At 43.3% G+C, this 23921-nt stretch overlaps 1 protein-coding gene across 12 annotated transcripts in view; it reads left to right on the plus strand.

Annotated features, from left to right (window-relative positions):
* Positions 1-23464, plus strand: part of ABI1 (abl interactor 1) — a 76851-nt gene extending 53387 nt beyond the window's left edge. Inside the window, exons 4-12 of one of the 12 annotated variants that reach the window (XM_082753832.1) lie at positions 3448-3462; positions 4209-4309; positions 7683-7823; positions 10094-10194; positions 11370-11450; positions 13104-13280; positions 16156-16242; positions 20467-20652; positions 22398-23464. In XM_082753832.1, coding sequence (XP_082609958.1) covers positions 3448-3462; positions 4209-4309; positions 7683-7823; positions 10094-10194; positions 11370-11450; positions 13104-13280; positions 16156-16242; positions 20467-20652; positions 22398-22573 — 1065 coding nt within the window. In that variant the 3' untranslated portion in view covers positions 22574-23464. The remainder of the gene's footprint in view (positions 1-3447; positions 3463-4208; positions 4310-7682; positions 7824-10093; positions 10195-11369; positions 11451-13103; positions 13281-16155; positions 16243-20466; positions 20653-22397) is intronic. The other 11 variants (XM_082753838.1, XM_082753840.1, XM_082753836.1 and 8 more) reach the window with 11 other exon arrangements.
* Positions 23465-23921: the final 457 nt, after the last annotated feature.

The following is a 23921-nucleotide window of genomic DNA, read 5'->3' on the forward strand; positions in this document are numbered from 1 at the left end:
TGGCCTGTTAGGACTGTCGGAATGGAGCAGGCTGAAACAGTTGCCTTAAGCAAGTCAGCGTCTTACTTAGAGTCATCACTTGGCTGTCCCAGGGCATTGTTTGCCCTGTCCAAACACATTTAAAACTCCCAGTCCAGGTTCTCTGAAGTCCCTGTATCAGTTACAAAAGCAGCTGTACTTTTGCCTTTGTTAAATGCCTTCCATGGCTGTTACAAACACCTGGTTTTGCCCACTCTACATTACTTCTTCCCAGCTCACTGCTGGCTCTCCATCCTCACCCACCCTGCTCTCCTTAGTAGTTAAAGCCCTGCAGGTGTGCTGCTGCTTCATATGGAAATGCAGGGGGCTGGCTCCTCTTTCTTGAACCTAAACCTGTGTTTTCTGTCTCTTAAATTTGTGTCAGCCCTTAAAACTTCATCTACACGCTTGGCAGGTTTTCCCAGGAACGGCAAAATGGCCCTGTTCTTGTCTTGAAAACGCCTCTCTGCCAGGATGCTCGCAAGAAACCCCAGCCAGTACTGCTGCTTCCTACCACTTAGCTTGTTTCTGGGAGCATCCTACTCCGTCTTGTTCTCTGCCTCAGCATCACAAACGCCCCCAGCAAGCCTGTGCACTCTTTTTGTCTTGATGTGTGTGTTGTCCAGGATGCTGGTGTCTGCCTCAAGACTGTCTCTGGTAATACAGCTAGCAGAAGAAGGGAGCCGTGCTTCTTACAGCTTCTGTAGGAGTCCTCAGTGCTGCTCTTTGTCCCACTAAGCTTTTTTGAAGCCTTTTGCACCTCCTGTCTCTAATTTTACAGCTCCCTCTCAGTACAGCCTCTCCTTTTTTCAAGCTGTGAACCTTCCTCGTGCCCTGCCTCCATTTCCTTCCTTCCAGCCTCTGACCTTTGTGGTGCTGATGCGGCGCTTCAGGGGTGCTGGTTGTGCTCCGCCAGCTGGCTGGCCTGGAGGCAGCTGGAGAGAGATGCCTGAACCCACACGGAGCATATGCCTGCTTTTCCTTTCGGTTTTCTGCTTTTTTTCCCCCACTTTTCTTGAGATTATAGCAAGTCTAGACCCTGCTGCCTAAACCATTCCCGGATCTAAGCAATTTTTTGGATTGTTTAGAGAGCACAGAGTTTGGGTTTCAGACCAAGGAAGGCAGCAAGGCTGACCTCGTGAGCTCAGCCAATAAATACAAGAAAATGGCTCCTCCTAATTAATTAGCTTAGTAACCGTGATTAAATAGCCATATGGCTCATCTCGCTTTGATTCATTTGCGTTCCTCCCATACTTCTCTCTACAGGATCAGGAGTTCCTCTCCCCTCAGAGTCCCCGTTCCCTTTGTGTTCCTTCCCTCTGTGTTTTCCTGCCCCTGTGACTCCTGTTTATACTGACAGCAGCACAGAGGGCTCTGCAGAGCTTCTTACTGAAAGCAGGGGGACAGTGGTTACCAACTCTTCTGCACAATAAGAAATAAAATCTGTGTGTTTGTGTATCTGGGTATTATTTAATTGGTAGCAAAGGTGACGAAGCTCACCTGATGGAGCCATACGGACAGGAACAAAGGCCAGGAGGTGGACTCAAGATGCACATTTAGTGAATTGAGCAGTGGAGGAAGGTAGGAGACGAGATGAGGATGCCAGGTTCAGTGCTGGATGCAGCCACGGTGCTGCGGCAGCGGAGGCAGAGTGTAGCAGTGATTAAGGAGGGGGTGGAAAGACTCACCGTGAGCGCTGAGCGGCACCGCATGAGGGAAGGAAAGCGAGGAAGCTTTGGGGTTTTAAATTTTTCTCTGCTATTTGTAATAGCAGAGGCTGGGTAAGGAACCATGCCACCCTTCCTTGCAAGCCTCGTGAGGGTTTTGTCTGGCTGCTGGGGGAGGGAGGACGGGAACAGGGCGACAGTTTCACTATTTGGTTTCTTTTAACAAATTCCTGGTATTATGCTATTGCCCTTGGCAACTGGTGAAGCAAGGGGAAGGGTCACATAGTCCTGGAAGAAGGGAAAGCAAATGTAATCGCTGCGAGCCTGAGTTAAAAATATAATACTTGAAAGAGTACCCAGGCATCCTGGAAACTGAGCTTCGTGTTTATCCACAAAATAAGCATGTGGGGACAGAAGTGGTTGAAATGCTTTAATTCTGCCACTCTGCTGATGAACCTCTGCCCAGACTGGGAGCGAATGGGATGCCCTCCACGTTTACATACTGCAGCTAAGCTTTTTCATTTGGGTTTTGGACTGGGCTTTGGGCTTCTGCTCCTGTGATATGAATAACTTCAGGGCAGTGGCTTCCCACCTCTTGATTTGTAAAATCCCAGCTGTTCCTTGCTGGTTGTGCGGGCCCCGTCAGAAATCCATCTTACATATGTACATCGTTAGAAAGCGTAATTATTTTTTTTTCTGAGTGCATGAACTGCTTTGGACTAGTCTGTGCATCTTGGAGGAGAAGAAGGTCTGCAAACTGCAGTTTGTAAAGCTGTGCCTTAGGAGGCCTGTTCTGGAAAGGAGAGTTTATTTCTAAACACCCTCCAAAACAGCACTAGGATTTATTTATTTATGCATTTATGTATGTATGTATGTATTTATTTATTTAATCAGTGAAACTGCCCCTTTTTCCCATTCAAAAAAGAAGAATCCTCACCCCTGCCCCCTCAACAAATTTAAGTAACTCAATATGGAATTAAAACTCAACTTGGAATTAGAAAAATTACGCGAGTTTTGCTTAGAGAACGGAGGCCAAGTTTTCAAATTTCTTCTCCTCTGCAGTCACGAAGGCTGTAAAAATGATAGAGCGGAGTCACATAATGACTCGATGCTAAGCTAAAATTTCAGAATAACAATCATCAGAGCACTGCCAGCACAGATTTGAGCAGCCAGCGCTGTGCTGGCTTGAAGCAGGTTTCCATCAATAAAGCAGAGGTGAAAGGCTCTGCTGCTCATCCCATCCGAGGACTCCCTTTCCTTTATTTACCATTCAGCACAGCAGCTAGGATTTCTTCAAAACACGTGAAGGTTAAGTGTCAAAACAACAGGCCAGCCCATTCTGCACCCTATAGCTGCAGCTGTGGTTTTGTGAGCAAATCCTTAAGTGCACGTTGCCATTGCAATGGCATTGATCTGCTTTTGGACTTGACTAGTCAGCAGAGGGCCCTTCAACCCTTTCCTGGCCATGAGGAATCCGACAAACAAATCCATCAAAGCTGAGCTAAGTTGATTGGGATGCCACTGTTTTTTTTTTTTGTTTGTTTTTTTGTTTTTTCCTTTGGGTTGTTTCATCTTTGCAAGTTCTGCCTTGGGACTATGTGAGCCAGTTACATCTTTGTTAGTGTACTGGGATGGAGCTAATTATCAGTAGGCACAAATGATATTTTGAATGTGATTATCTGTAGTTTAACCTGTCCTGCCAGTTGTGATGGACCTGCCATTAATTTCTGCCTTTTTCCCCCCCTTTTTTGCCAACGTTAAGTGGCTAAAAGCCAAGGTAAGAAGTGTTATTTCTCCTTTGACCCACAGTGCCTCATGTGACTGATAGTAGAGGCTGCAGAGCCATTAAAACCGAAAACTAGCGCGCTCTTACGCTCTCCTCTGCTTTCCATAGGATATTTAGATTAAACGTGCTGTACTTGATTTTTGTTTTATTTACAGCGATTAGCGTGTGTCAATCTATCTGTGATACATTGACATCTGCATTCACACATAGATACATTAATTTCTCTAACACGTGTAGTGCTTTGCTCTGAATTCAGTAGCTGCCTTGATTCCCTCCACTTACATTTTTATTATTTTTTTTTGCAGGAGACTTCCCAGACAACCTGAATGACTCTGCTAGTCAAATAGCAGGGGCAAACTGAGCAATTCTGGGCCCATGCTGACTGTGTTGTACCGTCAGCGTTAAAGTTTGGGTTAAATTATTAACACTCAAATCGGGACGAACACAAATGTGGCTTCTCCCTAAAGAAAAGAGAGATAAGAGATTTGTGCATGAACCCGTCAACTGCCTAGCTTTCTGATGTCTGTTGTAAATTAATAGCAAAAATAACATTAAGCTTGTATTTAGACTCGTATATACTGGTATCTGTCTTGTGTGTAGCTAAAAACTTGCTGTTTGACAGCTGTCTGGGAATTCTCACTTCATATTCTTACACTTTAAAAAAACAAAAAACAAAAAACTGTCAATAATAGAGCTGCTCCGTTATAAAAATAAAATCATGTTTTCCCTTATTTCAGCATGGAAATAACCAGCCTGCAAGAACTGGCACCTTGTCAAGAACAAATCCGCCTACACAAAAACCACCAAGTCCTCCCATGTCAGGCCGGGGAACTCTGGGGTAAGAATGAAAGCTGCTTGGTGCCTCCTGCGTAATAGATAGTTTTAATTGTGCCCGTGGTGGGGTTTTGTTAAATAGGTGGAATGGATGGTGGTTCTGATTGCCTTCAGCAAATAACGCAATTGCTTTTTTTTGTATAAACCCTTTCAGCTGCACTGCCTCTTATTTTCGTGGTGACCTTTCGAAAGAGCCACTTTTCATGAGGGAGAGGATTTATTACAGATATGGGTGAATGAGAAGACTGTTGTTATTCCTGAATTTTGGACAGAAATCTCTGGTGACATGAGAGAATATCAATAAGGTTTTAACTTCAGTGGGGGAAGGACTTCATTGTTGAAGGTCTTTGTCTGCTTGTTTCTCAATATTACAGAGATAAGAAGTGGCTGTTGATGCCCTATTTGTTAAATTATCTCAGCAAAATTCATGGCATTGTTAACACACAGACAACACTGATTCTCACTGGCTGGTGAATTTTTATTTGCATGCTTAAACGAGGAAAGATGCTGCTTTCCCCAAGTCCCCCTGTGACTTCAGTTCCCTACCGTAGCATCAATTTCACTGCCGTGGACCTGTGGGGAGGGAAATCTGCTTATCATTGTGTGCCAGCAAGTAGTTGTTGCTAGGGACCGAAGCATTAATACCTGAAAAGCTCAGAGCATGTGCCACGCCGTTCTGTATGCCCATCTTCCAGAAGCCATCCGAAGCAAGATCTACCTATTTGTCCCTCTCAGCATTTCCCTGATGCTGTGGGAGACTGAGGCGCTGCAAAGCTGGCTGGTGTGGTTGTATTGGCTTCAGGTAGGTTGTCTGGAAGAAGTGGGGAGCTGGAAACATGAGGAATAATGAGACAGAACAGGAGCAGCGGTCGAGGAAAATCAGGAGCAGCAACTGCTTTTGTCAAAGACTTAGTGATTTTTAATCCTGATTTGCTGCTTCAAGATGGCTGTGTTTATTGTGTATTCTACAGAGAAATTACCCTAGGGGTTTCCTCGGCATGTTTTGTGAAAATTCCCATTGCTCGAGGGCACGCAATCAGTATTCCAATTGTCTCTCTTATCCCGGCTGAGAGAGAGTTGTTTATCAGCCCCGGGAAGCTGGGGAAGGCTTTCATGTCCTCTTGGACGCTGGGAGTGAAGCAGCGGCGCTGATGCACTGGTGAGCTGCCTCGTTCCTGCTCCCCCGAACGAGCCGGAGCTGTTTGGTTGCCTCCGCTGCTGCCTGATAAGGATTAATCAGCTGAACGTCATTTCCAGATGAGCTTGACGAGAGGCAGCAGTTGGCTGAGGGGGAGGAATAATGTGGGCTCGTACAGCGATTCCTATCTGCCCTTCTTGTTCAGGAAGCTCTTGTCTTGAGCAGCCGCGCTCTGCCAAGGCACGAAATATCATCGGCATGACTGGTTCCCCTAACATATGCAGGAAAAATCGCTAGAAACCGCAAGGATGCTGCTCCTCTCCCTTTGATCTGCAAAACCAGAGATAAGCGTGTAAAATCAGAACAAGCTTGGTGTCTAACACGGGCCTTTAAGTACGTGCTGCCTATTGTACAGCTCGTCCCTCCAAGGCAGGGCTGTCCAAAGGAAGGCTGTGGGGAGTGAGGGGAGCCCTGCTCGCAGGTCTGAGCTGCAAAATGAAAGGAATGGCAGCAGGGGGGTCTTCATCGGAGCTGCTCAGGCTGGAAATCCACCGGGGGACAAAACGAGTGGAGCTGGATGGAGGGAGTAGGTGCAGTTGCACCGTGAGGGACCTGGAGCAGAGCACGGCCCTGGGCTGCCTTCAGCTCCCTGGTGGCAAGAATTAGGGGACGGTGAGGTGGGCAGCTGTGGGCTGTGCGGGGACAGGGCTGTTGTCCTCCCCCATGTAAAGCAGACAGAGAAACAAAGGCAAGGATTGGACTCAGGAGGCAGAAAGAAATTATTTTTTGCTTCTCTGGTGCTTGGGAGTTTGAGTCCTTCAATGAAGTTGAGAAGAGCAAGGAGGAACTGAAGCTTGGCTGAACTGGAGGACGTAGCAGGGGGTTGCTTTTGATAGGATATTTAAATCCGATTGGCAAAACAAATAGTGCCGAGGGGCTGCATTTCCTATTGCCAGTGCATTTCCACCGACAACACTTTAAAACATTAGTTTTCAAAGCTGTTTTTGTTGGAAGCACATTGAAAATCTTCCGTGCTTACCATTTGATTTGGTGGCATTTAGAGCTCTATCTCTTACAGCTGGAATACGAAATTTATTTTTCCCATGGCTGATCTCTTTTGGCAGCTCTATAGGTGGTAGCAATCTGCGTATCAAACTCATCTGCAGTTCTTTGTATAGACAAACTAATTTACAAACACCATAGCTCGTGCAAACAGTGATGATGTTTCCGTTTTTCTATTTAGAGAGGTTTTAATAATAAAACTTCGTAGTTAAAATTTAGTGCTGTTTTGTTCCGTATTGTGAAAAGGAAGTGGATACATTCCTTAAAACACTGTGAAGCCATGGCACTCAGCAGCTCGGTCATAACCAGTAAGCGAAGAAACGATTAAATGCCAGTAGTTTACTATTTTTGTTTTTGCTTAGCTGGTGCTTTGCCAAATCCTGTGTCTTGCGAGGGATCTCTCAGTTGCTAGCGCGAACCGAGGAGCTCTGCAGTTGAGCACAATACTCAGGCTGTTCCTGAGGCAGCGACGGGTCGGGTAAACAGATCTGGAAAGATCTGTGTTATATTTCTGACTTGATGCAGCCTGTTACGTGACCTTGGAAGTCTCCGAGCTTCACTTTCTTTGTCTGTAAGATGGAGACAATGAAGCTGATCTGCGAAGCACTTAAAGATCTGCTGAAGTGATATGCTTGATTAGAGCATGAAACAATGCTGCTAGGAAAAGCCCTGGTGATTGCAAATGTAACTTGGTCTGAGAATCTTTCAGACTTGCTCCTGTCTTAATGAGTGGAATACCTTTTAGCCAAGAATGCTTTTAGGACAGTTACGCATTTGGAGGGGAGGAAGAGAAAGAGGACGTTGTTACCATGGAAGAAGTGGTCACATGCAGTGGATTAAAAGATAACCCTGGAATAGTATGCAGGTGTAACTATTGTATGGTATGTAGATAACGAAGAGATTTTTGGTGTTAAATTTAGCTTAGGCTTCTTAAATCAGTTTATGTGCTCTAGGCCAACTTGTGTGGAGCTTTCTACCCAAGAGCACTATAGAGAGTAGAAGGTGATTTCACCCTAGCTCTCCCTGGTGGGATTTGTTTAATATGCTGTAGTGCGGGTTGCTGTGCAGTGGTCTCACATGGAAACTGAAGGAAACAAATGGCATCGGTACTTCATGCATTTATCCTTTTGCTCTTCTGATCATTTATCTTTGTCTTCAAATCTTTTTCCTTGACCAGACGAAATACTCCTTACAAAACCCTGGAGCCGGTCAAACCGCCAACAGTTCCTAATGATTACATGACCAGTCCTGCCAGACTGGGCAGCCAGCACAGCCCGGGAAGGACAGCTTCCTTGAACCAGAGACCAAGAACACACAGGTAGAGCACTTTTTTCCTCACTCAGACTCTTTCCTGCCTGGCATGCTGCTGCTTACTGAAGTCACAGAAAAGCTTTGAACTTCTGTGCTCTTGTTTTTTTTTTTGTTTTTGTTTTTGTTTTTGTTTTTTTTTTGTTTTGTTTTTTTGGTTTTTGTTAAAAGGCAAAAGGTGAGTTATTCTACCACTCTGTTAATGCACAGAACTTCACCATAGTTATTGTTTGACTTCTCTAACACACAGAAACATTTTTGTGCTTTATTGAAGCCTCATTATATCTAACAACATAATTCCGTAAGCACAGACCTCATTTGTTTTGTTCGGTGTTATTTTTTCCCCCAAATAAGCAAAACTTCAAAATTTATGCAGTTGAGAAGTGGGTTGATGATGGTTCCTACTGGGTTAAATTAAAAGGTACATTGTTAATCTTATCCTAAATATAGTTAAGCTTTATAGAATATCTTTTTTTATTGTTGTTTTCAAGACCACTAATTGCAAAGAGAAGTTTCTCTTGATTAGAAATGCTGTGATGAAGATAGTCAGAAAGAGCTGATTGCTTTCTTTTGGCTAAAACTTAAATGCTTGTAATCAGTGCTAGCATGATAGAAGTAGAAAATTAACCTTACTAGCAGATATTGGCATTAGCCAGTTGTTTCCACATACTTAAGGGCTTTGAAAGAGCAGTGTGTTTCGGGATGAGAAAGGTGTTCATGTGTACCTTGTTCTTTTCTTTTTTAATATGTAAATTTCTTCTCAAATTGCAAGGCTGGATTTTTCTCCAAGCCTCTGGAGCAAGTTTGGTTTCTTCAATTTGATTGTATCAGAGGCTTCAAACTGCAGGGAAAAAGCAGATAAAAGAGTTCAGTGTAGTTAAAAATAAGACAGTAGTTCTTTTCAGACAGCTTCTTCCCTATTTATTTATTTTTTAACTCCCAGTAGGCAATTAAACACAGGAGGTCTCTAATTGAGGGGTTGAGAGAGAATTTTGGACACAGTTGTTCATGAAATAGTATCAGAATTAAATGACAACTAAATCAGGTTGCAGTGAAGATCTTGTTAATCTGTTTAGTTGGCTACTGTGAATGCTCCCTACTCTTGTCTCACAAGATCTTTTTTTATGTAGACTGCAGTTAGAAATTCAGCCGCAACCATGGTGACAAGATCAAGGTCCTCAGCAGACAGAACACTGATTTTGAAGGAATTATCTTGGCTTCCATTTCAGATCACTGCTTTTCTTTTTGTAACGGTGTTATTTTCTTCAGATATATTTGAATGATTTGTTCTTGGCGCTTGACAGCATTGATTTGTAGCTACTCAGGAGTTTTAAATAAACTACAGAATCACTGAGTACTCCTTAATTAACATGAATGGGTTAAAGTGGTGTTTTGGCTTAAAGGCATATCGACTACTTAGTTTTCTTTGTATTACCATTTAATCCGTGTAGATTCAAGCCTTGGCCTAAGGAATGTTCATGGATAAGAATAAGGAGAGCTTCCATCTGAGCCTCGATTGATTCCTTTTCGGCTCCCTCAATGAAAAGAGATGATGCGGCCTCTGAAAGATGTGCAGAAACATTATTCAGTTGTTCACTAGAAATATGTTCTGTACAAATCTCTATTGCTGGCCTTGAATTTGAATATCATATATGCAGTACTAAGACAAATTACTACCTGGCTGTACTGTTACCTTACAGACTATCTCAGAAACAAACATTTCGTACATAAAAAGTATGTGCACGTGTATGTGAAAAAGTATATTGGCTATACAGAAAATTATTTCCTGTCTGCTCAGCTTGGTTTATTGTGGCTGATTTCAGTTAAAAAGTTCTTATTTTCAAGCGCTATTCTGAGCAGAGGAAAGATCCTTCAGCTGATAGCGTAACTAATTTTAAAAAATTATATACAGTTTAGGCTTGAACTCTTCCAGCCCCAGCTTAATACTTCTAATTAATACAAGGACCTTGAACTATTCCTGCAGTTGTTACTCCATTGCCTAGAACTAGTATGGTTGCTTACCTTTTTATTTCTGAAATCATTTAATTAGACATTTTATGCGTAGTGATGTTTATCAGCTTAGCTAATTCCATTTATTAGGAGTGCAATGCATCCTGACTTGATTAGCTGTATGAGATTGTAGGTGGAGACAGTTTTTTTTTTTAAAGTGGATTTTTCAAGTCTCTAATTGAGTTAGGCCAGCGTAGTTCACACAAGGAACGTGACTGTTGATAATTGTAGGAATGCTGTGCTAATACTCAATGTTCCTCTGTTTTACAGCGGTAGTAGTGGAGGAAGTGGCAGTCGAGAGAACAGTGGAAGCAGCAGTATTGGCATTCCCATTGCCGTGCCTACACCTTCACCGCCAACCATTGGACCAGGTATGAGGGGCTCTTCTTCTCATGTTAGCTTTAGGCTGTAATGACAGTCATGTGTTTGCAGAGGGATTTTTTTCTGAACACAATGGAGGAGAAACTGTCCGGAAGCACAGTCATAGTCAGAAAATCACTTATGAGTGCTGAGGGACATCTAAAGTTTTAATTCTTTACCAGAAGTACTTACAGAACAATCACTCATGGAATAACAGATGCTTAAAACACCTTTGTCTGTCCATGTTTTGACAAGACAATCGTGGGACAGGGGACAGTAAAGGGGAAGAGCATGATGTTTTAAAGCTTCAGTACATTTTCAAGGGCCATGCCTACAAGTAGGCGTTTCTGAGTGTCCTGAGAAGCAGCAGCAACTGTCAGTACATATTTGATGGGAAATCTTTTTTTCCAAAATAGTCTACTAATTTACCATCTGCCAATGATTTTCTGTGTGTGTTCTTAATTAAATAAAAGTCTTTACCTCAAATAAAAACCAGAAGATGACCTACAAAAAATTGCCAGTGGTAGAATTCAGACTCATCCACCAGTGTCATTTATTCTGTTACAGTCTGGAGTTGCTAAGCTATGAGGGGGATCATTGTGAGAGGCAGGAGAACAAGTGTTATACTCGAGGACAGCAATAAAATAGAACCATGAAGGATCTCTCATCACCAAAAACATGTCCTCCTGTTTTTAATAATGATGAATTGTGTGATTGTGTAGCATCCTTCTTTATTAGTAGACTGCAGGATTATCTTGATAATAAACCAACTCTGACACTTGCTTACATTTGTGTCTTTGTAAGCACATAAAATTAATTCGTACAGGAAAATAGCAGAATTTTGGTGCAATGTATTTATGCGATTGCACCTCTTAAATCATTGTTCCTTGGTTGCAAGTCTTCAATTTTTTATGCACATGTAGGCTTTCCTTTCTTTTTCCCAGGTGTTTCTGACCCTGCAGTGGTACAAATAGGCATGAATCTTACTATCATCTGTCATCCCATTGAAATCAATGGGAATAAAGATCTGCAGATACAGAACCCTGTGTAGGATCGGGGCCTGAGCTATTATCAGTTGATTCAAGTTGAATTTTTGTATTTGTTTGGGAAGCCTATCATGTGCCCATGCTTTCTTATTTGCTTTTTTAATATATGGCCTAATTGGGAATATAAACTATTTTATTAGCACACATTTCTGTTCCTCCTCCTCCTGGAGCCCCGCCAGCACCACCACTGCCACCACCTCTCCCGATGGGCAGTCTGATAGGTGAGACTTGTGTCAATGCTGAAGTGATTGCAGTCGTGCTGCATAATCAATAATCATCTCTTCCTAATGGACTTAGCGAAGCTGTTTTTTCGTTTGTAGTGGGTGCTGTATGATTTTAGTACACAAATCAATTCTGGGGTGATTTTTGTTTTCTTTAAACAATCTAATCTTCACTAATTTCCCGTGGTTAAAGCCTCTGAAGATAAATGCACAAGGTATGGGGGAGGTTGCTAGTTGCTTGTAATCTCTGTTCCCAATAAAGCTGAGATCTAATTAGTCCGATCTATAATAATTCCAAATCAGCTTGAATGTTGGTATTCTGCTGTATCACTCTTGCAGTTGAAAATAAGCCACTATGGTTGCACTCTCACTTAAAAAATGGAAGCTGATGTGCGATGTATGTGATCTATCTTGTGGGAATAAGGTGATTGAAAGGCAGTAGTGTCTGTCACAGTGGCTTGGGTTTGATGCTGTGCTGCAGCAGGCAGATGCCAAACTGGAAGACCTGTGGATACAAGCTGACAGTTCTTGAAAAATTACCTCAAACATTACATACAGCTATTAGGAATGGATTTAAAAGTAGTAAGTATAAAAAGACAGACACCACCACCCCTTTCCTATCACAGGCTGATGGCAAAATTCATTGATCTTGCTAAGAGACGAGCTTTGGAGGCTTTGACCCACATAACCTGTTACACTTTCTCTTACCGGAGTGTTTAAGTGAAAGTGACTGTGGATGGCACTACAGGACTGCAAACTTCTGGTCACACACAGTTTGTGTGTGTACATGTGTGTGTATGCATTCCTGTATATATTTTTATATGGTTATATAAGATATATACGTATGCATTTAAAAGCACAGAACATTCTACTGCAAAACAATTCTTGCACTGAAACATTGCAAAGTTGTGCATTGAATCCATGTGACCTCAACGTGTGAGATTGATTAGTTTGCAAGGTTTGATTCTTTCATTTGTCAGAGGTTAATGCAAAAAGAGCGCTTAAATTGTTTTTATTAACGTTGAATTTTGTGCAGCAAGCATGTGGAAGGTAAAAATGGGTGTTCATCTTGACGAGTGAGTGACATGTCTTTCTGTCAGCCTGCACTGGTGACTGATCTGGTAGAAGTATAAATTCTGTGAATACAAAACCACAAGTAGCAAACATGATTGGCAAACATGCCAAGTGTCTGAAGCTCATGTCATTTAATTTACTGTTTAGTTAGAGCAATTTTTGATATTAGATTGGAGACAAGTTCTGGTTCACAATGGAAAACGTTTGCTTTGAGCAGAATGTGGATTTTTTTGCGTGTGCTTTTTAATAAAGGGTATTGCATGTAGAATTATTGAGATATGCTTACCAGTTGGAAGCTGGCTCAACTTCCCAGTCCCACCCAGTCTGTCAAAGTAGTTTTCCCAGCATTTCTCAAATGCCCTTTATATCAATGTTATTTTATGTCCTGTGTGTTTTTTCTCATTATTGATTATAACAGGGGTGTTTGTTTTCTATTAATCTCTTGGTACTGCCTTAAGTTATTGGTGGTCTGTAATCAAGTGATTCCCATGTTCTGGGCTTTTTCTATTTTCTGCATTCTGCCCCAAGTAATGCTCTGCTTAAGTCTTCTCCTCGGTTCCTCTGGCTAATGCTTTTCAGCTGCTCCGGGTTCAGCTCCTGGTTCCCAGTATGGCACAATGACCAGGCAAATCTCGCGACACAACTCTACCACTTCTTCAGCATCTTCTGGTGGATACAGACGGAATCCTTCTGTGACTGCCCCATTTTCTGCTCAACCTCATGTTAATGGCGGGCCTCTTTATTCTCAAAATTCAAGTAAGCTTCTGAGCTCTGAAATCACAAACTGTTTTGAGCAAAATGATTGTAAAAGCATGCATGACATTTTAACGTATTTGTGAAGAGCATCAATAAGATTATTGCTTTCTTTCCTAAAATAGAAGGAAAAACAAACAAGAAAAACCCTTTTTAAGTTGTAAAGTGATTGCACTGTATGCAATTACACTGTTTTTCCCCTGAGTTGTTTGCTGTTACTCATGGCAAGAAATTATTATGATTGCCTATCTAATTATAGGCACATTATACTTAGTATTTCAGGTGTGCTTGGGGAACATAAACTAAAATCAGATTTTTTTTCAGGAGACCTAATGTGTTTGTAGCACACTCCCTCCACTACTGGGCTAGTGGCAAGAGAGTGCTGTCAGAGCACAGCGCCCCTATGACAAGCTTTTCCCATTACATAGTTTCTCCCTGTCTCTGTCTCATTCCCAAATCCTATTCCTGATTCCAAGTTTCTCCTTTGTTCTTCATTTGAAACTTTACTGTTAAAGAAAGGACAGAAGAGTTCAGCCTCTTTTCTTTTCAGCAGACAACTCCTCTGTGCTTCCACACGACTAGAATAGGTGAGGATGGATGAGGGATGGGATGCAGTGGAGCTAGTTTTGGGACTAAAACTGAGCTAGTTTTAGTCACTAACATTCTGCCTAACCACCTAGCAAGGCAAGCAAGGTTGACTGCAGAAAGCTCTGCAAAAATAAGGATCTAATAGAATGATCTTGGTGGAAAGCTAGGTTTAGATCAGGAACTTCTGCCTTGCTGCTTCACAAGGAAGAACTCCAGCAAGGATAATTTTGACCAAATATACGTAGAGGAGTGATAGGACTCCAGTGGCTTCTGGTGGTGTGCCAACTCCTTAAACTTCAAAGTGATGTTTCATTAAAACAAAACGTAGATGTTCAGGCTAAAGCTCACTACAGATGAGTGCTGGTTGTTAGTATATTTACTCTTAAGGAAAGAATAGATAGGGAATGTTTGAAACACTGAGGTGAAGAGTATTCTCAGAGGTTCACAAGTATTACATTTATCCAAAAACATCTTTGTATGCAGGCACAGTACCTCTCTAGCTTTCTTTCCAATCCTAATTTTCCTGCTACTCTCTCTGACCCACGCTGACCCTTCATTTCCCTCCACACTCCTGTTCCCTGCAATTAATTCACCATAGCAATAGAAACTCCTTCCTGTTCAAACAGTCATATTCTGTTGAACAAACAGGGCATTACTCCTGGAAATAGTTTAGTTGCCTCGAATGCTCTGCACACCACTGTTTCTGAACAGTTGTAGTTTTCCAAAGCAATTTTTTGCTCAAATGCAGGTGCTATTCCTTAGTCTAGCCTCTCTGGTGTTTTCAAAATACTGATTGTCAAGATTTTTTTTTGAACAGTATTTTGATGGGTGTTTTTCTACTTTAAACTATTTTTCTCCATTTCTGTAACTGGTGATTTTTTTTAATGCTACTGTCTTGACATTAAATCTAGGTTCCATGTTTCTTTAAGATTTTACTTCTCATGCTAACAAATATTCTGTTTTTTCTTAGATGTTTACTTCAATTTTGTGAGAAACCTGTTTGTTGTCCCTCTTTTATTGATTGTTTCCCCCACACAGTTGATTTGATTATTGGTTTTGTAATGAACTAAATGCTTTGTTTTTATTCATCAAACATTAATCTTAGTTACGGCTTTATTTAAAACTGTTGCATACTTGGAAGTACAGAACCTCTTTCAAATTTGATTCCAACTGGAGTATACTGCTGAATTCCCACCTTCACAGGAACTTCTCTTTTTCAGTGTAAGAGAAATTCTGGGAAGGGGCATGGTATAAACAAATGCGTTATGTTCTTTTGTTTCTTTTTCTGTTTCCTTTTTTTTTTTTTTTTTGGTTTGTTTGCTTTGTTCTTCCCCCCCTCCTTCACTGGGAGATGTCCCACCAGAGCTGGTACTTTAAATGGCATGTCCTGCCACCACCATGCCTCTTTCCTACTTGCAGAGGAAAGAGTTGAACACCTCAGCTGTCAGCCCAGCACCTCTGAGCACTGGTGCCTGTGTTTCACACCTCATTTCTCTCTGAGGAGGTCCATACTTCACAGGAGATGAGCTTGTGGCTTCCTGGGCAGCTCTGGGCACCAGTGTAGTCAGTGGTAGCTATTCAAGCCTTTGCCAGATTCTTAAGTTGCTGAGCGCCTCTAACCAGAGAAGACTTGATAATTCAAAATAGAGCTCCTGTTTTCCTACCAACAAGCAACGAGGTCCCTTTTCCCATTTTTCCACTGCCCTGCTCGTAAGCCTGAGCAGAGCAAAATGACAGGAGGTGCTCCCTGTGCAGACACGGAGCATTGATGTGACAGCATCGTTGCCTTTGCAAAGCAGTCGTCGTTGCTCTGCGGCAGGGCTGCTTCGCTGCATTTGGTGTAGCTCCCTGCTCTTACGTTAGAGGAGGAGTTGAGCATCCTCTACAGCATCACCTCCTCTTGTGGTAGCACGCATTTTAAGGAGAACTCCTACGTTTGAGCAGTATGATGGAAAGCCCCGTGTTGTGTGCTCCCCGAGCGAGGCTGAGCAGTCCCCTTGGCACACGCAGCTCCCCGACACGCAGCCTGTGCCCTGCTTTTTGTGCATGGGCACGGGCACATTTTGCTTTTCGAGCCACAATTGGCTAGCCACGAATTCAGCCTTGTTGGAAACACAAGCTTGAAGAAGGTTCTTCCGTGTGTGTGTGTTCTTGTTCTTTACATACTTTGTTTTTTGTGGTCCTCGTTACTGACGGCTGCTTTTGTTTGTTTCCTTTTTTTTTTTTCTTTGTTTCCTTTTTCCCCCGTGTCCGTTGACTTCCCCCGAAATGCTGTGTGCGTTGCTACCAGTTTCTATTGCTCCACCCCCTCCCCCTATGCCTCAGTTGACTCCACAGATACCTCTCACAGGCTTCGTGGCCAGGGTGCAGGAAAACAGTAAGTCTGGACAAGCTGAGCTGTTAAAGGGTAGAGCCTACTTTCTTCTAGCATGCATGGCTGGCAAGTCAGACTCTATTTTGTTTCCTTTTCCAGAAGCTAATACCATCTTGCATTCTAGTGTCGATATGCTATCGGAGCTGAAGGGCACACTCTTCAATATTTTATAACGTGCATGATTATTACTGACCCATTTAAGATCTGAGCTGCAAATTTATCATAGAAATACAGCGTGAAATGCGTGGCATCTGCTTGGTCTGAATATAGAATCGGTTCTTAATTAAAAATATTAATTTCATGTTGGTTCATCCTGCCTGAGGCTTCTTCAGTAGGGATAATTGATTAGTTTTCGTTAGAAAGGCTTATGTAGACTGTCAAAATACGCACTGCGTAACCACTGGCTCTGATCCTCCAGTAGTTTTTAGGAACCTACACAGTCAATTGAAAATGTGCAGTCTTATGATCTAATGCCACCACAAAGGAGCTCCTAAGGTATTTCTCCTCTCGTCAGCCTTTGATTCTCCATTTCTTTGTGTCCTCTAGCCAGGTTTCCCTGCAGAGCTTCTTGCAGCATAGCTTTGCCAGTTAGGTTTGTGAAAGAGATGCCTCCTGGCTATGATCTGTGCTGCAAGGTGTTTTCCACTGGTCTCTCTGCTCTTACTGTTTTTGTTTGATTCCTTCCAGGTGACTGCTCTGTCCCGAATGCTAGCACAGGGGTAAAGTCATGCTCCTGCTGTGGGGACATCTCTGTCACAGGAGAATGTTGTAGTTCTATAAACAACAGAGTAAATACAATGTAGATAGGGCATGAAATGAGTATAAAACATACATAATGAGTGCAAAACATTTCTTAAAGTGTTTGGGAACCGTGGCAAAGCCTGCTAGAACCTCGGAGGCTCTTACTACGTAGTGATGCTCCAGCGTGTACTTAGGGGCCCTCAGATGCGATCAGTGCTGCCGTCCAGCTTCCTGTACCAGCTTTTAAGTGCTCATGTTTGAGCATTCCCCTAGAGATAAGAGGCATCTCTATGGTTCCCATTCAAAAAGATGTTTTGGTGTTCTGCCAGGTGAATGCTAAGAATCACGTTGTAGAATAGCATGCCACAAAGATGCGTTGACAAACCGTCCCAAAATGCCAGGCCTAGAGGTAGACTTCCTAAAGATGAAGGTCGCTGAATGTCTTCACTTGCAGATAAACTTGAGAAAATTGGCACCTGCTTCTGAATTGTGCCACGTATCGTCCTCCTGGAGGTAACACAGCACTCGGGAGAGCCGAGGTGAAAGGGACAGACTTACTTGTGTGTGTCACAACAAGAAATAAAGCTGGCTTGGGATCGAGATTGCAGCAAAAATAGCTGAAGCTTGAAATCTGGTCTAGGAATTGTTCCGTTTGTTTTCCTTCTTTAATAGTCCCTTGGGTTGGAAAGTTACCTAATGAGCGTAGCTTTGAGCTGCATCTTGGAGGTGGGAGTGCATGTGGCAGTCCAAGCATACACTCAGCAAAACTGGCTGTAGGGGCCGTTGCTGAGTTTTGGCGTTGTGTGCTTTGTCTGCCTCTTTTTCTACCAACTGTCTACATGGAGTGGAGTTAGGAGACGTGTGGGTAGGCTTGTCTTTTGTGGGAAAATGATCCTTCCTTATCATGAAGATCCGTGGGTTTGGAAAGCAACACCCCCCACTACGTGGAAGTCTTTCAGATTTCTTCTAGGGCAGATGGATTAGAAAACACGCCAAGCCTATTCCTTTTTTCCTGCGCCCTGTGCCCAACCTGTGGGTATCTCCTTCAGAGAGGATTTCTGGTGTGCCCAGAGACCTCAGATCGGATGTAGACTGCTGCACTGTCACGTTCACACCCAGTCCTTTAAAGAGGACCCTGCTGGTACCCACTTAAAGAACAGGAATGTGAGCACATACAAGAGAGGATGTTTCAATTTGGAGCTGTATAAATACTGGTCCGGTTACCCTTTCTCAATTAGAGTGGATTTCTGTGCGTTTTTTTTTTTTCTCCCTGTTTTTTTTTTTTTTTCCCCTCCTAGGAAAATTAATGCTATTCTAGATTCTGCCTGTTTTATGTTCAGAGCCAGGAAATGTCTAGGTTAAAATCCCAGAGGTGGGGATATGTCCACGGGGTGGTACTTGTCTAATTTTCTGTTCCATTTTCTCCCCTTGTTTTAATGTGAAGTTAAATCGTTTTATGTTTCCCGTGAAGCACGCAGTTTCAGCACTGCATCTTGGTTAGGGTCTATCAGTGTTGGCACTTCCACGCTTGCATTTCCTCCCCTCTTTTGTTCTTCTCAAATAAGCAACTCGTTGTTGAATAAATACAACTTTTTGCATTCATTGAGGTAAGGATTTCCCAGCATCCCAAAGGAGCGTTGCCTCAATGCTCTCTTTTCCTGGCTGCAGATGAAAATTCAGGGTAGAAATACATTTTGTGAGAGATGTGCCGAGAAGACTGCACAGCCCCGGCCCCTTTATAAATCGTGTTGTCGTGTGTCTGCGGTGGATTAATGAAGCCTGCCTGGGAGTGCTGCTCAGTAACGCAGGCAAGACACAGCATTCAGCTGGCCGGAGACTCTGTTAGTCTGTCTCAAAGCGACACAAATGGGGCTCTGTATGGCCGAGGGATCCCTGACACAGTGGCAAGCAGCCTGCTGATGCGGGGCTGTGGGCTGCGTGGCCCAGCTGGTCGCGTTGCAGATTTGCTGGGCCTGCAGGTGAGGAAGAGCAGCAGCTCCCCAAGGGGGGACAGCGCAGGCTGGGTGCCAGGGCTGCCCTGGCTGCTGCCCCAGCAGCTCCTGGCCCTTGCAGAGAGGGATTTGGCTTCCCCTGTACCAGCACGGCCGGGATGTGGCAGCGGAGCTCAAGCAACTCATGAGGGGCACGCGGCTGAAGCCCAAAGGTTGGGCACTGCTGGAGCAGCGGCCAGGCAGATGTAAAGAGCATTGAAGCAAAGAAACCCCGGTAATTACAAACCCTTGTAATTCTCAGTGCTGCTGTAACTAGCGATAAGTGGACCTCCACTCAGTGCTGTGGTGTTGATTCCTTGCAGGTCAGCTTAGCTTCCCTAAAATTAGCGGCGTGGTTGGGAGCACGCGCCCATCCTTTGGAGCACATGCCCTGCTCCCTCAGTCAAACCTTCAAGAGCAAGGGTGTTCACCCGGTGTCTGTGTTCAATGTGCAGGCTCCCAAATTGCTCGTAATTAAATCTGTATTCCCGTAGAAAAAGCCACGTTCGGTGACAGTAACTTCTTGTTGATAACTTCTGGTTTCGTGGTGCTCACACCTAGGTTGATGTGTAGTGAGCAGTGCGAGGAATGACTCGATGGCTCGCATCTGAGTCCTCTCCCTCTCCCTTTTGCTGCCAGCTGCTGGGAACTGAAAATTAATTTGATGAGCTAATTTGAAGAGTGCTTTGTACCAGAATGCCTTTCTCCTTTTTCCCTTTCCCAAAGCAACTTGTAATTGTGCTGATTGGAGAATCTCAGGGCAGGGATTTGACATTTTAGATTACACACTTCATTCCTTGAGCACATTTCCCCCCCAGAACAGCAGCTGCCTGTTGTAGTTTTCCATCTGTGAGATGAATCCTGGATGTGTGTATGTGCACAAGCTAGTCTGGAAGCTAAGGATCTGTACAGAGCTTTCCTTCTGCAGGATTATTTGGCTTTCTCTTACCTGGTTAGATCTCAAACTCTGCTCTCTTCCTGGTTTCGTGATCTGCACCAGATCTTTTTGCCCCCTGAAGGCTAGCTCTGCGAGAGAAGGAATCCAAGGCAGTAGTGTTTGGAAACAAATGAAAATGTTTGTCTAGGCAAAGGATTTGTTGAAAAATTGAGCTGCTGGTGCAGTCCAGAGGCCTGTTGCTGCCTGGCTCAGAGGGTGCCGCTCGGAGTCCTCCCATAGCTGCTGCCGCTAGCCCTCGGCGCGGGGACGTCGGGGCAGGAAGCTTTCCTCTCTGCTGGTGGTCAGCTTACGCCCTGCAGCATGTGCTTCGACTCTAGTAGCATTTATACCTAGATCTGACCACTAATACCAAATGTAGCTGTATGTCATAGCTTTTAATACGGAGCCTCTGTTTCTAATCAGTGCATGGGATCATAGTGCATGCTGTGTGTGTGTCGTCGTCCCCACCCCTTTTATTTACAGTGCTACAGCCTCAGGTTGGTTTGTGCCTGCACGCTGGTTTTGATTAAAAAAATCACAATTTCCCAACGTTTCCAGTTGCTGATAGCCCGACTCCTCCCCCCCCACCGCCCCCCGACGAGATGCCGATGTTCGATGACTCTCCTCCTCCTCCGCCACCACCCCCTGTGGATTACGAGGACGAGGAGGCTGCTGTTGTGCAGTACAGCGATCCCTACGCGGATGGAGATCCTGCCTGGGCGCCTAAAAACTATATAGAGAAAGGTAAGAAGTGTGGCAGCTCCGTGTTACTGCAGTGCTGGAGGATTAACGGGGTCTGAAGAGGATGAAGGACTTAGCTTGGGTCTGGTGAAAACAACTATTTTCCCTGCTAAGTTGGAACTCCAGCCGTTCTTTTCGTAGTTTGTCAGTGGCTACACCTGATGTGATAAAATATAATCCTTCTTTAGAAGGATTATGAAATACCTTCAAGCATTCTAGAATGAAGGGATTAAAAAAAAAAAAAACCACAGTTATGAGAAGCAGATGTGAATCGGCTTTTCATTTTTTTTTCATCCTTGCCGAGCTGCTGGATTGTGTCTGAAGCTACCTCAGGATTGCTGGGCAATCATCTAGAAAGTGTTGCAGAAATGCCAGGAAGTCTCAGTCCTGTCAAACCAGAGAGCTGGCCAGAGTGGATCAGTGGACGTTTTGCTCTGAAATGCAGTGGGGCTTCCATGGGGACTTGCAGTGAGCCTAGATCAGCAGACTGTAACTATGCTGAGACCCAAACTCCTGCAGTAAATGCTTCATCCCATGAATAACTGAGGTGCTGATTTCCTGCCTGTAGAGCTGTCTGTGTTAGGACAGTGCCCAGTTTGTCAACAGCAGTGTGACAAGCTTTCTCAGGACCTGGCTAGCACTGCAGAGCGTACGGAAGGGGACGTCTGCAATACCTGTCACAGCTGCAGCCACAGAGCTGCTCTGCTCCACCTTCCCTGCTGGCTGTGCTCTGTGCAGGGCATTCTCATGGGTTGAAAATAACTGACACGCTGCATCATTACTTGCTAGGCATTAAGGCATTGGGTTTCTGAGAAGATTTTGTTTCTGAGATTATTTTACCTACGTATAATATAGTAGGTTCTTGGAATCTGTACAACCGACCACGTAAATTTATACCAACTGTTTTAGAGGGTGTGGCTGTGCTGTCCACAGCTTGTGTATTCGTGGTGGTATTTTTTAATTCCAGTGCTAGAGGTGGCGACATTGCCTTTCCTTAGGGAGATCTCTGCTTTGTTAGTTGCCACAGTAAGCAGGAGGTTGGTAAGAGTAATGCATTTACCAGGCAGGTACCATAATATAGTGGATGTTGCTGTAAATTCACTTGCACTTTTTTCCTGCAGTAACTTCAACACTTGTGCTCATTGCAGCCCTTTAGAAGAAATGCCAAAACTTCCCATCACATAGAAACTCTGTAGAAAAGACAGGAAATCATTCACTTCTGTAGAGGGGCCTTAAGCAGCTCTGTATACAAAATCAGGCATTGCAGCACTCACTGCATAGTTGCAGGGGCCATTGTGTAAAAAATTTTCCTATAGGTCCCTTTTTATAGAGTGGTGGGTTTTTTTTTTAGGCTTTCCTAGTCAAGAGATCCCTGTGCAGGGATCTGTATGCTCTTGAGGTACTCTGACCAGAAATTACTGCCACCTTAGAGGACCACCTATTTCATAGTTTTGAATTTAAGAGTCCGTGTGCACTCTTCTGCTGGGTCCCAGCCAACTGCACCTCTCCACACCAGAAGGTTTACTGAGTATTCAGTGCAGTCACCGCCCACTTACTGGTAGCCAGTACTGCGAGAAGTGGGAAATGTCACTTTGTGTACTGGATGTTGATCAGGAAAACCCTGTGAATTCAGAATGGAAAGCCCCAGGATGGCAAACTGGTCTTTTCAAAATACAATTGTACTTCAAAAGAATTTCCGACTGGCGCTGTTGGCGTGATGCTAAACTTTTCCTCTGTTCACTCCGCAGTTGTTGCTATATATGACTATACAAAGGACAAAGACGATGAGCTGTCGTTTATGGAGGGTGCAATCATTTATGTGATAAAGAAGAACGATGACGGCTGGTATGAAGGAGTTTGCAATCGAGTAACTGGCTTGTTTCCTGGGAATTACGTCGAATCAATCATGCACTATGCCGATTAAAATCCTTTGCTTTTCAAAGTTGGGTCTTGTATTCAGTCATACCATGATTATTTACAAGGGGTAACTAAAAGCTAACAGAATTGTCTTAATATACTTTCAGAAAATGTGCCCATTTCTTCAGGCCATACTGTTTTAATGGTATGATTGAATGTCCATCTCTCTAAGTCTTTGGAGACGGTATGTCTTAACCTGATGGCAATTTGTAAAACAAGCAACTGTCTATAACTGGTTATACTTATTTACTTATGCATTGTTAATTTTATGACCAGCCTAAATATTCTGGGGAAGTAGGGTATAATATTTAATGAACCATGATTCAGATTGTGCCATTACATTTTTCAGTACAGCATGGTAACTAACACTACGTTAGACTAACATATTAAAATCTGGATGAGAAGTTTAATGTTAGTGCTGGTCATATTACTTTTTGTTTAGACTCTTTGCTCATTCTTGAACTATATTTGTTTAAAGCATGCATACAAACTTATGTATTGAAATATACTTTTTTAAAAATCCAAGATGCTTCCAATTGTTGTAATCTTTACCTGGAGTATTCTCACTAAAGTCTATTATAATGAGTTGTTTGGGTCTAAGGTGTCCATGTGAATCAAAAAATGGGTGGTCTTATGTATGTGTAATTTGTACCCAAGTTTTTTTAATAAGTAAATTTACATTATGACTTTTTCCATTCATAAATATATAAGTGAACCAAAGGTCTTGTCCATTACTTTGTTGGTTGGCTTGGCAAAGAAGTTTGGAATGCTAACGTAGCAAAACCATGGCTGTGTTATCCCAGGCAATGTACTAAAAAGCAAATGTTTGTAACATGACTTTATCACTGACAGAGGGCAAATAAATTAGATATGAAACCTGAATTACACATTATACAAACTCCTAAAAGTTCTTTTCTTCCAAAATAAATTTTAGCAAAGATTCTTGGTTGAATCTAGTTACCAAGATGCAGTAATTTGGACATTATCTGTGACTGACATTTCTCAGTAGAAAGTGTATCTGGACTTGGTTGCGTGCCCAGCTGAGCAGAGAGGGAGGCTGCTCTCAAGATGTGACACAGGGGAAACAACCACAACAGGATGTGGCTTTCTTTAACAGGGAATGGAGCAAGGCACTTAGCTGTTTGCATTAAGGGCTAACGAGCAGAGGTGGTTAGAGGTGAGACTTCTCTGGTCTACAAATTCTTTGGCTGAAATAACCTGGAAAAGGAATGTGGTAGTACCGGTTAATTACTGCCATAGGAATGTGTCTGGGACTTCAAAGCAGTCTTGTAGGGGGAGGGGACTGAATAGACTCCATAGGTGCGTGATGGGAGATGATGGAGTTGAAGCTTTGA

Source organism: Aythya marila (assembly GCF_965140915.1).
Source record: "Aythya marila genome assembly, chromosome: 2".
Lineage (NCBI taxonomy): Eukaryota > Metazoa > Chordata > Aves > Anseriformes > Anatidae > Aythya > Aythya marila.